Source organism: Notothenia rossii, assembly GCF_949606895.1.
Source record: "Notothenia rossii genome assembly, chromosome: 2".
Taxonomy (NCBI): Eukaryota; Metazoa; Chordata; class Actinopteri; order Perciformes; family Nototheniidae; genus Notothenia; species Notothenia rossii.
This window is the reverse complement of record NC_136904.1, coordinates 46,446,747-46,461,879: the sequence shown is the minus strand read 5'-3', so window position 1 is coordinate 46,461,879 and position 15,133 is coordinate 46,446,747. Positions and strand designations below refer to the sequence as shown.

The following is a 15,133-nucleotide window of genomic DNA, read 5'->3' as shown; positions in this document are numbered from 1 at the left end:
TCTACCCTAGACCCATGTATTTAGCTAGTTCAGAGAGAATAATCAACATTGTGCATAACAAGATATAATCATAACTCCTCTATCAGCTGATCCAACAGGCAGGAACAGGGAGACAGAACACTGAGAGCACAGCAGCCAAGGTTACAGGTGCGTGTGCTCAGTCAGGACAGTTTGAACTGATAAACTGGGTCAAAGTTATGGGCCTTGGAAAATATTTCCCCAACAGTGATGACTTCCAAAGAGAAAAGCAAGCACACTCGGAATAAAGTATTATTTTATTTGCTTGGCACTTCCGGGTATTCTCCTCTGGTTCTCCATGTTCACAATACCGTGTAACTGTCACGTTTGAAGGGACGAAATCGTGACATCTTCACGTCTCCCAGCATGGTAAATCTTCACATGTTCACGTCTTGCCTGATACCGGGTTGAATACAGCAGTGTTATCTAATCCTGACCCTCAGTGTATATTTTTGTGTATTTTGTAGTTAAAAAAGGTATAAAGCCAGCATCTGAAGGCATAACATGTTTTTATACCTTAAAGATCTCCTACCATCAAACAATCAATTATTCAAAATACTTGAGGCTGGAGTCCCAAATGGTCTCAGAATCTACACCTGAACGAATCTTCTGCCAGAGAGAGGTGAGCAATAAACTTTGTTCTATAAGATCTGTCGTTTTTGGAAAGTTCCTGACCCTGACCAGCTATGGTTGTCCCTATAAGTTAATTTCTTAATTGATATCAATAGCAATGAGGAAAAAAAACAGCCTACAAAGTTGGGTTGTGGTCTTCGGGTCAAATCTGACAGATTTACTAGTTGTATCAATCATAACTTGTATCAATCACGAATGTATTGAACAATATGGTGAGTGCCTTGCTAAGACTGTAAATGATGAAACAGATGTTTATAAACAAATACTTTTATTTTGATTTCAAATATATTTATATATGATTTATTTATGAGATTTTTTAAATGAACTAGTTCGTCAACAGAACTTCATAATTTACAACACAACAACGAACATTTAGGACACTGTCATGTTTATATTCATGTGCGGTTCCCAGGATGGTGGCCAGGTCTTTTTGCTGAAAGAAAAACAAGGCAAAAAAAAAACAGTTAGACATTTTTTTTCAATATCTGAAATATGTTGAGTATACAAAATCCTTTCAAATGTCTTCTCAACCCTAAGAAGGGCCATACACATAACGGTTTGTTTTCAAATCCTGGATGCTAGGCTTGTCGGTCGGGCCTTTAGTGCCTACTCTTGTTCCGACTTTCCAAGGAAACTGAGGGTGATCCTTATGCTGCTAAGCTTCCAACCACCGAAACGTATTCAGCATGTTTTTTTTTTTTTTAATGTTGTCTGTGGGACAGCAGTGTTTTAAACGTTGTTTACCCCAAACCATACTGCATTATTTTAATTCTATGATAAGCAGTTCACCTGATTCCTTCAACAATAATGATGACCATAACTGCATATTGGACATTGTTGACATTCAAGCTGGTCACAATTTAGCATGTCATTTAAGTCTTCGTAACTATTTAGTAAAAACACAGTTAACAGTAGATTTAGGTGTTGACAAAGCTACATCTCTCTTTAGGCTATCACCAATGCCACATATTAAAAAGGGCCCAATAGTGCTGTTTGGGGTTTTCCATTTCCAGTAGTGTGTTGATTACGTAATTATGAATGTAAAGGGACTGCAAAAGCTTAATAGAAAATGTTTCTCTCCAAAAAACCTGACTGAAACTAATTCCTAAATTAAACGTAATAGACTAAGGGGCGGGACGTATCCAAGTGGTTGGCTCTGGTTTCAGACGGAGGGTGAAAAGAGGGGCAGCAGCACAGGCAGTATGAGAACAATAAAGAGCTTTTTGAACATTTAAGCAAGAAAAATGTAATACTAATGAACCTGGAAATTAACAGACTATGTCCTCTTTAAGTTCTCACAGTCTATAATTACAAAGCAACCCTGATTTCTCAGATTTCTGAACTTAAAATGGTGCAGGTGCTTATTACATGAACTTAAATAACTCACAATTCATGGCAAAACTGACTTCTTAAACAGACAGATAGAGATTTATTGTCTCCCTTGGGAGAGATTTGCCTTGGGAAGTCGAGAGAATACACATAAACACAGGTATACATATAGAACAACCAGAGTCACAGATACACTACAAAGATCACATGGCATACATAAGGTATACAAACATACAGGTGTACCCGTTACACTCCATTATTAATTAGGCCGAACTGTCAATTTATTGACAATTGAGTTAAACAAGAAATCTGAATTTACCATGCAGGGCAGGGCAGCCAATGGACCAGCACTTCTTTACAGCCCTTGGAAACAGGGGGACAAAAACTAAAAACTAAATATTAATTATTTTAATTTATAATTCAATACTTCATTGCATTTCATTCCCCAGGATTTTAAAATGGTAAATGTTTGGATTAATGTAAGATCTCCCAGAGAACAGCTCAACATGTAATTGTTGAATTTCTGACAAAATTCAACAATTTGAAAACTATTATGTTTGTTGTGTTGAAGGTCCATACCTGTTGTGTACTTCATACAATATAGCTTATAACCTTACTTTCACGTGTCTTTGACACAGAAATTGACTGGAAACGTGTCCAGTTTGCTGTGATATTCACACACTGTAAAGAAACATGGAATTAAATTGTCCATAAATCCCAAACTTGATATCATGTATGGTCTTGCAAACTTTTAAGTTGGGTTTTCAAATTGAAAAACACCATTTGTAAGTCCTCAAACAAATGCATGTCATAATTTCCCCATACTTTATATGACATAATGCACCTGGTGAACCACAGATTATCTCCATGTGCCACAAAGTTTTTTTAGGAATCAAAAGAACTACTATTATGTCAAAAGTTGTATATATTTTTTTTATTACAGATCTGTAATGCCTGTATTCTTTTTCATTCCTTCCTCCTTGTTTAGTTTTTTCTTTTCTCGCTTCTTTTTTGCTGATATATTAACAGCTCTCTTTCTATTAAGAGAAACAAAAAACAAGTGTTAATTGCAATAGTCATGTGGTGTGTGCTTTGCAAACCAGGGAAGTACTTGCGAGAACACTTTAAGAAAACAATTTTAAGAAAAAGTTGGAAAAGCAAAGAGTGAAAAATCTTCTGGCTTAGAGGCCAGTTGGTGGTGCTACTTTTTTTTTTACACTGGCACTTTTTTTTTAACCGTTCTGTATCTCATATTGTATAGAGTCAAGATTTCCCTCATTGTTCTACATCATATATTCTATATTGATACCTACCTGTCGATTGCTTTTTTCTCTGCCTCAAACTCTTCTTTCTCCACTTCCACCACCTGTTCTTTCTCCTTGCCTGCCTCCATCTCTCCTGCCACCACCGGTCCAAACTCTTCCTCTGAGTATATGATTAACCAAAACAAATATTAAAGTTTAACAAAGAAAAAGGAATAAATCAATTGTCCAAAACCAATTTATGTTGTCTAAAATATTATCTGACTGACATTTCTATCTGATCCATCTGGATAGGTACACAATACAGGATTAAACTTAATAAAGAATCATGAATGTGCTGTGAATTACCTTCTAAAAAGCCTTCAAAAAGGCAAACCATTTTTTCCAGGTCCGCATGGGCTACCAGTGGCAGCTCGAAGGGGCACTGGAGCTGGGCCGTCCACTTCTTACTTTTATTGTGGTACTTCCCCCAGAAGAGGAGAGGAAAGTACCCAAGGGCCTTCAGTTTTTCGACCTTAAAAACAAAGAAAAACGTATAGACAAACATCTGGCAGTCCACTCTCTATAGTGTGTCTTAATCAGAGAGAACCATCAGAGCAACACCACTACTATTTTCTAAAGAGACAATTGTGTTCCTGTTCTGTTTTGCCATTCATTAGCATCTGCCATGAAGTTATATTCACTCTACCACATTACAAATGAACCAAAGGAGACACCTCTTAACCACACCGCATTGGCCGTCGGCCATGTTTTTGTGGTGTGTCCCGCATCATTGGCATTTTTTGCCATTCCCAACAACCTTTGCTGATGATTCAACATGTTGAATTGGCAGCAGAGCTGTCTGCAAAATAAGCTAGCTTAAGGAAATCTGTGCACAAGAAGAAAAAAGGACTTGAGGAAAACAAACTACTACAGTCCAAAGGCTCACACAAAGTCTTTTAATTTGTTATCTCATCTGGTCGTTCTATTACTCAGATATTCCCAACATGAAGCTGAGTAGAGAGTGTTGTGAAAATGTTTTAAAGAGTGTATCACAAACATTGCCTTTATTTCTAGAGCCTTATGTATTTTGTTGTCCCTTTTGAAATGAGGAAGACATACTTCTGCCTGCTGTTATGGAGAGTAAAATCATCTTATGCAGGTGCAGAGTGTAAGTGAGAGTTGGCAGTAGGTTTTAATCTGTGTGTTGTTTGACCTTCTGGCTTAAACGTAGGCAACGTGAGGATACCATACGTCGCTACTAGTTCTTTGATGTTGGTTGGTGAGTCAGAACATTTAGTCTAAAATTGCTTTGGGGGGTGGGGATGAATGGCAAACAATGTTGACAGGGCTAAAGTCAATGTATCGTTTTTTATATTTATACTAGCTAATTATTGAAATATTGCAAATGCATTTGGGTTAATGAAATCTTGACACATAATTGAATGACATTTCAAAAGTTGTTCCTTCCCTGTACAATATAGATTCAATTAATATTTTTCTAATGTTGTGGGACAGTAACCTTCAATGGCTGACCAAAATAAAATAAAATGTTTATTACCACTAGGGCAGAATTATCGAATATCTTCGATCGATTTCTTGACCGGTGTACTTTTTGGGCCCAGTCTTTTGCTTTCTGCCGGAAATCCTTCATACATCATTCATGTGTGCCTTGATTTCAGCTCCAACATCTTCCCACACTGAGGAAGTGAGAGGGAAAGAGGGAGTAGGAAGGACATACTTACTTTTTCTGAGAGAAAGACAGTTATAAACAGTTGGGAAACAAAGTATTGCTTGCTTCTTTCTTTTAACCATATATATTATAATATAATACAATACTTCCCAAAAAAATGAATCGGAAAATCAATTAAATTCAACTGATTGTACAGACTGACAAAATATGCAACCGAGTAAATGTACTGGATCATTTATTCAGCAGGCTAACCAAGTTAGGATATCTAATTAACAGTATACAGAGGGGCCACATTCACTTTATCTAACTATTTGTAGCAATTCATATTTTAATTGACACTATGAATGTCCATTATATGGCCTCATATATAATCATAATAAAATATTATTCATTTTTTTAAATCAAAATATTGTTATTTAAAAGAACCAACAGTCAAACTTTTCAATGGAACAGGCACATGCAGTAAATGTAATGTTCTAAAAAACACCTATACTGTGATGGACATTTGTGGAGTGACAAAACTCTTTCCGGCTTTTGTTAGAAAAAAGTCACCACTTTGTTCGCCACTTTTATTGTATTGGGTTTTGCAGAAAACAATGAAATATTTATAGGCAAAACTAACTGCCATTTATGTATGAAAATGGCTTTGTCCGAGAGACAGTATAATAGACTGTATTATGAATACTTTAGTAGACATATATATATATAGTTATATTTACCTTTGTGCATCTACGATTTGCGCAGTTTGATTTTTCCAAACAATGGGGGCACTGTCTTTTTGTGGATCCACCTGGCATAGTTGCAACATTATGAACAAAACAAAAACATCACATGTATCACATATAGTTATTGGCATGACACAAAACTAAAATTCTTCCATATAACCATGTATGATTACTAAAGTCAAATGATATAATCCAAATGATGTTGATTGAAATCAACTTCAAAATAATGTTAAGTGTGATATCAAAGTTCAATTAGTAGCACTTTAAAATTCACAAATTCCAGTGTAATATCATAAATAACTTCCAATTTCTGGTAATAGTCAGTACGTATTGTTTAATCTTTTTTTGGCATGATAAGATGTTTTCTATTAGCTATCATCATAAACCTCAAATCATGTTTGTTCATAAAATGTATCTTTTATTGCGTGATATAATGCATGTTTTTTGAGATAGAGACTCTACTGTAGTCAAACTAGTACTTAATATTAAATTGCTCTTATGTTCCTGAAGTAAATATTCATATATTCAGTTTTATTCATAATTTTCTTTTCGATTTTTATTATAGAGTAATACACATTTTTTTATATTTCTATTATTCAGATACTCTTTCGTGCTACTGTTGATATGAATATATTGGATGTTTATGCTACTTATTTGTATTGTATTTTGTATTTTATATTCCTCCTAAATATTTTTAATTAATTTGTAATGTCCAATAACACTGGGCTGCAACGAAATAATTTCCCAATTTGGGATGAATAAAGTATCTATCTATACACTATTCGTTTAGGTTAAAAGCACGACATGTACATATGATTTAAATTATAAATTACATATTGAAGTATTATTTGAATTATTTGAAGGATTAAAGTAACGTGTTATGGCAGGAAAGTTCAATCTGCTATATTCATTTTAATGTCACCTTATATAGAATGTGTGTTAAACTTGTGATTTCTGCATTGAGTGACTTCTGCCTAGCAGATACCAAGAAGAGGCCCCTAGGGTCTCTCTGTTAATTATCAATAGTCCTTGCAATTAACAGGGGAATTCCCAGATACATTTTCAGATATAAGGCAGTTAAAGTCTTGTAGAATTAATGATTTAGCTCCTACACATCCTGCAGGCCTTGAGACTTGGGGCACCCAGCAGTAAACAAGATAAACGTCCTTTTGAGCTTATCAATAAATTGTATTCATTCCTAGTAAGCTGACTTTGGGGTGAAGGGAAGTTCAGGGAAGCCATTAAGCCACAAGAACAATTAACTTATGTTGGTGCGGTGACTGTCATGGGACGATGGCGTTTGGATATTTACAAATATGGCTTTCATAAAGAAAAACAAGTGACTGTTGTGTGATAAGATACATGATACAATGTTTGTGTGTGTTGAAGATGTTTAGGGGGAATGAGTATGTGTCCTGTCAAAGAGTCCTCTGTCATGACTCCGAATCATTGATTGGGGGATCTGCCTAAGGGCAGAGGGACAAACACACACAGACACACACACAGAAACACACACACACACACACATACACTGTGAAGCAACAGATGGAATCAACAAACTGACTTACTACCTGGGATCCCGCCCAGAAGGGAAACCGACCAATGGAACACTGCCAACTCACTGTCTAGCTCGCTCAGAAGTGAACTCTGTGTATAAATGTTGTGATCATTTTGAAGATCGGCGCTCTTGTTTTTGACTTGCCGTTCCTGAGACGTGTCTCACACGGTGGTAGAACCTGAGCCCGGAGTACTCTGCAGAGTGCTTCGTGATTAGGAGATTGGGTGAAGTATTTGTATTTTTCCACCATTAAAGCAGATTATTGTTTAACCCTTATCCTGGCTGCTTTGAATTTTTCCTTCTTTTGAGAATCCGCTCATATAGGAACGGCGCGGAGCAGAGATTCTGCCCCAACAATATCCATATAGGCCTACTCCTAAACTCACAGTTTATGTGGACCGGATCGTGTATCGGCTAGTAATGTCTGTTTAAATATCAATGGGACAAATATCTGAGCAGACCTCAGATTGGCTCGAAGAGTGAATATACAGTAAGCTTAAAAATCAGAAATACTGATCTGGATTCAGTAAAGTATTATGTACGATAATCACCTTAAACAGGGATACCAAGTGACATATAAGACTTACAGATGCATTAACATGCCTTTTCCCCAAACATGATTTATAAGAAGTAAATCGCCACTCATTTGGGATTAAAACAGGTTGACAAATGCGTTTAAAGCGGGTTCAGTTGGCTACCATTACTTAATACCACTAACACAGTCTGTTCATGTGTGGTGCTGTCAGAGGCTAAGTAAAAAAAAACTGAAGAACCATGTCACAACATGATCAACTATGTTACTATCGATTGATTTTAAACTGCAACAGCTCCGTAAAACGACAGACGTTAGCTAACTCAATGATGCTAACTGAGCAGTTCACGGTTTAACTAGCAAATAATTTGCACGCGTAAGCTTGTATGTCGACACATGGTGCTGTGTAAGGTGATGCAAAAGCTGAAATCATTTAAAAAAAACACTGTAAATGTCTTTATTACATTACAGAAAACGGGTTTACTTCGAGGAACTCCGTGTCAAGGAGGGTTCAATGTCGTCGTCGTCTTCTTCTTCTTCTTCTTTTAATGGCGAATCGCCTTCTCGAATTGGACTGCGCTGCTTCCAGTGGACCTTTAACGAAACGTGCTATGTGGGAAACACCATGCACCATGCACCATGCACCGTGCATTGCGGCTACAACATCCAAATCATCGAGCTTGAACCGGGCCTACGTCTGTTTCCGGTGACTTTATTTTGAAAATCAGTTCCTGACGGACGGCTAAAAAGCCCAATATTATAGAATTAAACGAATAAATAAAAACAAGGATAATAGTGTGTTATTGTTGAGTAAATAACAGTGTGTTATTTAGAAAAGGATAACAAATTCGAAGGAAAAAAAGATTAAAAACAATACAGATTTCAGTATTTTGAGGCTCTGAGCCCCATTTATTTTCCTCACGGACGGCAAAAAAAGTCAGACATTATACGATTACAAATAAAATCAATAATCGTGGCTTGATATTGAGTAATAACATGTTTTTATGGACCACACAGCTTCCGGTCTTCTCAGACACGACCGTATCCATTTGCGTCTCATATGCACGCAAAACTCGGACTCAGAATTCAATGGGAATAGTTGGCGTATGATAGGCACGCAAAATCGGACTTTAGCGTATCTATTGCACGCATTTTCCAATGTGTAAAGTCGTGTCATTTGTACGCAGACTGAAGATAGTGGTTTGGATGAAGATGTACCTGCTGCAGAACCAAGATGGGTCAGTCGATGAGCCTACTGATGTAGGGATTGTGAATGAGGGCATTCCTGTCCTCAGAAGTCTTGGGGATCTTAGCAGAGCCTGCTGCTATCTGTTGGGACTAACCTATGCCTTGTATCTGAGATACCCCAAGAATCTCAAATATGGTTTTGAGGTATTCCAAAAAACTACTGTTGGAGCTGGATCCTGGCAATCTTTCAACCAAGGTTCACAGACTGAACAATTGCCTGCATATGTAGTTGCCGACTACTGTTCAGCAAGATGCTAAAAGGTACGAGTTGAGAGTTCCATTGATAGAATGCATTTTGGACTGGTATTGTTTTAAAGTGTCACTGTTCTTGGTTCATTTCAGTCATATGCAGAGTTCAGTTCTGCCCGTTGCTCCCATAGCTCAATGGAAATGTTCACATGCTCATTGGCAAAAATATACCTCGTTGAAAGTTAAGCTAGATAAAATGCCTAAAAGTGTTAAATATTCCAAGTTGAGATTTCCATGAATGCTAAGATTTCTCTGCTGCAATTGGTCTTGTTGCCTTTTACCCGTGTTTAAAGGACTGCTTAGTTATATGCAGAGTTTAATTCAGCTATCATTTTTATAGCTTGGATTTTGTTTCCAGGGCTGCCCCTTCTTAGTCGATTAGTCGACTTTATTGGTGGTTTTGCTCGACAAAGATTTCTTTAGTCAATTAGTAATCTTTTCATGTATTTTTTTCATGGTGAATGACTTATCTTTAAGAAACTTATATCTATGAGTGGCCATTAGGGCCATTATTCAGAAATACTGTTCATATACACATGTGAAGCACTCTCACACACACAATTGAAACCAAAATCATTTACAAATATATGTAAAAATCTCTCATATACACATGTGAAACAATGTCTCATCCACACACACACACACACACTAGGGGTTTCACAACTACCAATATTTACTAGTCGACTAGTTTTTCAAAATAGTAGTCGACTAGTCGTTACGTCATAATAGAGACACAAAAAGAGAAGTTTACAACTGTATTTTCTATTGGAACTCATACAGTAACATTAAACACTGCATTTTAATTTGTGTTACATGGCTGAGTAAATAACAAACACTGGACTCACCAAAATCGACAGCAAAAAACTCCACGTAAATCCAGTGCGCAACAGCGCATTGCGCAACACTTCGCTGTCCTCCACGATAACGTCCACCTTTCCATATTTTTGGTTTGAACACCAACGCATCGACATGTGAGGGAAGGAGGCTTGACCGCTTTCGGGTGACAGTGTTGCCTGCCAGGGAAAAAACCCTCTCACTCGGGGTGCTTGTGGCTGGAATAGCCAGGTAGCTCCTCGAAAGCGGGGAAAGCGGTGCACGTTTTCTGCCCACCACTCCAGTGGATTATCCATTGTGGGGATATGCGGTGTCCGCTGGCAGTAATCCCGTAGCTCATCATCCGCATCACTGTTGACCCGTGTTTTCTTGCTGTTCGTTTGCCTCTGTTCAGTGCTGACGCCGGTCCGTTGCTCACTGGTGCTAGCATTACTGCTAGTGCTAGCTGTCGGCAGCGGGTGTTTCATCTTCAGATGGTTGCGCATAGCAGATGCATTTTTATTGCACTTCAGTACAGCTGTACACAACTGACACTTCACTGTGGAGTTGGTTACATCTTCGTTGAAGTACTGGCATACATAAGAATGTCGGACGTGTTTTGTAGCATTTTGCAGCACCTCGTTTACCTCAATTTTTTTCCACGACTAGTCGACTAGGGCCTACAGCGCCGACTAGTGGTAAAGGTAGTCGACTAGTCGATTAGTTGGTGAAACCCCTAACACACACACACACACACACACACACACACACACACACACACACACACACACACACACACACACACACACACACACACACACACACACACACACACACACACACACACACACACACACACACACACACACACACACACACACACACACACACACACACACACACACACACACACACACACACACACAGCTTAACTGAGGCAGCAGCGTTGTTAAATAATATCCTGGCCTCAGCGGTGTGCACAGTCTCTCCTAAGGGGAGCTGTAGTGGGCCGTTGCCCGCCGCGGGATGGGAAGAGCTGACTATCCATGGTGTTGAGGCCAGAATATTGTTTAACAACGCCAGTAGTAAGATTCATCCCGCTTTCATCTCATTAGTATGCATAGAGGGTGACAGGTGCTGTGACAGGTCACACCTTCCCCTACTTATGCTAATGAGCTAAGTCCCGCCTCCCCTTTGATCGAGGTGTGAGATCTCAAGTAGGTGTGATATCTTAAGTAGGTGTGAGATCCGTCGATAGGAGGGGGTTGATGTGTATTCACAGGTGTGAAAAGCCTCCACTGTTGCGCCTTATGGTGTATCATAAAAAATGTTTCAATCACATTAGTATGCATAAAAAGTGACAGGTGGGCCCGCCCCCAAGTCTATTAAAACAAAATGCCGCTTCCATCACATTAGTATGCATAAAAGTGACAGAAGGGCCCGCCCCAATTATGTGATGTCAGAAGACCGAGGGGGTGGAGTGAGATAAAAAAAAAAGAACCCCGTATAGATAAAAAGCCAGTCATTTCCAATCATCAAGTCATCTCTCCAAAACAAAAAAATGGCCAAGAGACGCCTCGATATGGGTTTAATCAGCGAGACGCCTGTGACAACTTACCGCCATCTGTCCGGAGCGCCAGTCAAGAAACGGATGCAGTATCTGTGCCGGGTTCAAACACCTCCGGTCGAAGATCTTGAAGAGAAATGGCTTCTGGAAAATGAACATGTTTGGGGATACGTATTCAACTATATGGTGAATTAACTGCATTTCTACAACCTGAAGAATGGAGAAACGTATGGACCCCACAGTGTTAAAGCGACGTTGACCTCAACAGATTGGGCTGTGTTAACTCTGGTGTCTTCCAGAGATCTCCACGCAATCATTTTATCGGAAGAAGTAGTGCATCAAGAAAATACTGTGAAACCAGCGGTGTACAAGATATTTGCAACAAAAAGCAAAGAAACGCAAACAAAAAGCGAGATCAGAGAAGAGTTCTCACCGTTACCCCTCAATGTGGAGGAAGAAGAAGGAAATATCCCCCCGCCGCCAGAAGTGAAAAGAATCCTGACAAGCACCGTCTGGGAAACTAAAAGCGGACCATCTGTGCGATGGTATTACCGCGCAAGCCGTTAGCTGACGCAGGGGGGAGGGGTTCTCTCTAAAACACAGTGTCCTGCCATCTCTCTCTGTTTCTGCTGATGTGTAAAATATACAAAATAACGTTTTATATACTTACTCTCTTGTTAAAAGGTGATGAAGTTTTTAGCGTAAGCCAGCCATCAGTATTCTAGTTTTAAGGATCGAAGGATCCAATGTATTTTTAAATGGAGCAGAAATAGAACTAGTCTCCCAGTGCAAGTATCTTGAACAGAGAGTGTCATATTGGACTCGCACTTGACTTTTTAAGAAACATATCCAGAAAGTAACCAATACCATTAAATTCAACTTGCAACATTTTAAACAAATTAGACCTTTTTCTTAACTGTCAATGCTGCAAAGTCATACCTTCACTGTATGATTCTATCCCACATTGAATACTGTTTTACAAACTGGTCGTTTGCTTGTGCCACACACCTGAAACCCATAGAACAGCTGTTCAAGAGAGCTATCCAGGTGTTTGACAGAAAGCCACAGTCATACCACCACTGTACCATCCTTGAATATGCTGCTCATGCTCTTTCTGCATATCGTGTATTTATTTTTGCTGTATGTATATATATAAATGTCATGTTCTTATATGCTGTATGTGACGGGACGAAAGATGGAAATTAGCTCAGAGCTAAAATCCGGCTCATTTACACTTGTAAGCATTATATTTGTTTTAAAGTGTTCATCAATGTGCACTACGGTAGCCCTGAAGAAAATTAAACATTAAAAGATGTTATCGATGTCCCCATTCCCAGTTTGTTTTGGGAATAATTGCGATGTTTACCAAGTTTTTGGTAGCTCTTACCAAAACAGAATTTTTGTAAAAGACTGCGACTCTAAAAGGCAAGTTTGTGATTTTAACACTGTTTCGATGAAACAATACATTATACAATATTACGACTTTTTTGCCATATTTTTAACACAATCTTTTTTTTGTAGTTGTAGGGCTTCAAAAATCTTTGCATGTCATGCATAAACACGGTGTCATCTTTTCCTTGAAACTGACGTGCTGCCCGTTTTACAAAACAAGTTATTTTTCTGCTTCTTCATCCTCTGAATTTTCCTCCCCCGTCCCTCTTCCTTCAGCCAGCACAACAAGAATCAAGGTGGATCTGTGAAATGAAACACCTCTTCCCAAAGCGTGACTTCCCTATTGAGAGCATGCGTCTAGGGCAGTAGGGTCTAAACCAATTGGCCAGATATACTAACATGCAGAACGTACGGTATGTTTGAAGACTAACCATTTATCCAGTTCAAGCTGTCTTTAAGATGTGACATTGCGCTCTGACTATTTCCCGTAAAATGGTGACAAACTATTACTTATTCTTAAATTTGACCTCTTGCTGCTTGGTTGAAAATGATAGTTGAAAAATAACTTAAAAAAAAAAAAAAAAGACTCAAACAGCGAGGGACATTATACTGGTGAAAAAAACTCTCAATTATACAGATGACTCCCCCTCCACTCAACGCAATAAGTCCCTCCCTCCACTCAGCAAAGCATCTAAAACTAAGGACCCCATTAAGACGACAGTTTGAAAACTAGCTATGGATCTGAGAAAAACCAAGTCTCCCCCCGTGAGTTGCAGCCAGGAACAAACTCATGGACTACCATCATCACCACCATTCTGGACACCCTAATCTTGCAGTACTACTGCTGCTTATTTTGCTCATTGGGCCAAGACGTCTCTGTTTATGGACACAGTGAAATCAGTGTTGGTTGATATTGTGGAGGGGGTGATACATCGGTACAGAGAAGAAATATGCAACGGATGCCGAGTCAGTCACCCCGGCCAGAGGCAACACGATTGTCTGAATGACATGCCCGATTTTTTCTTCAGAAACAATTACAACACGTTAATGAAAAGACTCTGGCTCACCGACTTCATTTTCTGAGATCGACCAGACTCTTGTTGATAAAGAAATTTTCACGGATGATTGGAGGATCCAAGGCGCTTCGGAGGCTTTTCTGCACAATCTCAAAAATTCTAGACGCCTCAAGGAGAGACTTGAAAAGATCCGCCGAGTTGGATGGAGAAGAAGAAGACTAATAACCTGCGGTTGGTTGAAGCCAGGGATTTTTTCCTTTTCGATACATTGACTTTTTCTTTAAAGTAAAATAAAAATGGGGAACTACTATGCAAAACGCTCGGTATATATTGATCAGAATGTAGTCAATACCCTTTTAATAAGTGTTGTGATGAGGACGATTGAAAACCGAGTGAATAGTGATCCCCGTGTAAACAGAATGGCTGAAGTTTGTAAACTAGAAGGCATTTTGGATATCGTTCGTTCTGGCAGTACTATTCCTGGTCATTGGGAAACGATTGTAAACTAAACATTTAAAGTGGTCCTGGAATCTTCATTTTCCGAAACATTCTGTAACATTACCGAAGAAATGAAACAAACATCAAACGTGTATCATGTGCTCTCATTGTATGCTCTGTTTGTAGATGTAATGCATCTTTGTGTCAAAAACAGCATACACATGAATATTTTGACTGAAGTGAAAAAACTCCATCATGATATCTCCATTAATCTGGGGAATTCTAAGCTGGAGACGGTCCTGGGGATGTTACAATCAGTATAACTATTGATTTTTGTGTGTGAAAATGTTTAAATGTAAATAGGACATTTTCTTTTTTAAATAAAAAAAAAGTGTTTTTTACATTTTAAAAACTGTTGTCTTCATTATAGCAGGGGGAGCGTGTCTGATACATGTGTATTACAGTCCTTCACATGCACTGTTGTCTTCATTATAACAAGGGGAGGGTAACAGTGAAGATGTATGATACATGTGTATTGAAACGTGCGTATTATACCCCCACAGAAACACAGAAACATGGAAACACAGAAACACAGAAACACAGAAAACACTGAAACCACTGAAACACTGAAAAAACACAGAAACACTGAAACACAGACACACAGAAACACCGAAACACAGA

The 15,133-nt window shown here is 38.6% G+C and overlaps 1 protein-coding gene across 3 annotated transcripts in view; it reads right to left on the bottom strand.

The window, feature by feature from the left end:
* Positions 1-956: 956 nt before the first annotated feature.
* LOC307026706 (uncharacterized protein) overlaps positions 957-15,133 on the bottom strand; it is a 70,502-nt gene continuing 56,325 nt past the window's right edge. The window contains exons 2-7 of one of the 3 annotated variants that reach the window (XM_079662303.1): positions 5,634-5,704; positions 4,783-4,921; positions 3,591-3,756; positions 3,294-3,405; positions 2,300-2,343; positions 957-1,084 (exon numbers count right to left, since the gene is read on the bottom strand). In XM_079662303.1, the coding sequence (XP_079518429.1) occupies positions 1,047-1,084; positions 2,300-2,343; positions 3,294-3,405; positions 3,591-3,756; positions 4,783-4,875 (453 nt within the window). In that variant the 5' untranslated portion in view covers positions 4,876-4,921; positions 5,634-5,704 and the 3' untranslated portion in view covers positions 957-1,046. Of the gene's footprint in view, positions 1,085-2,299; positions 2,344-2,430; positions 3,406-3,590; positions 3,757-4,782; positions 4,922-5,633; positions 5,724-15,133 lie in introns of those variants that run through there. The other 2 variants (XM_079662304.1, XR_013804429.1) reach the window with 2 other exon arrangements.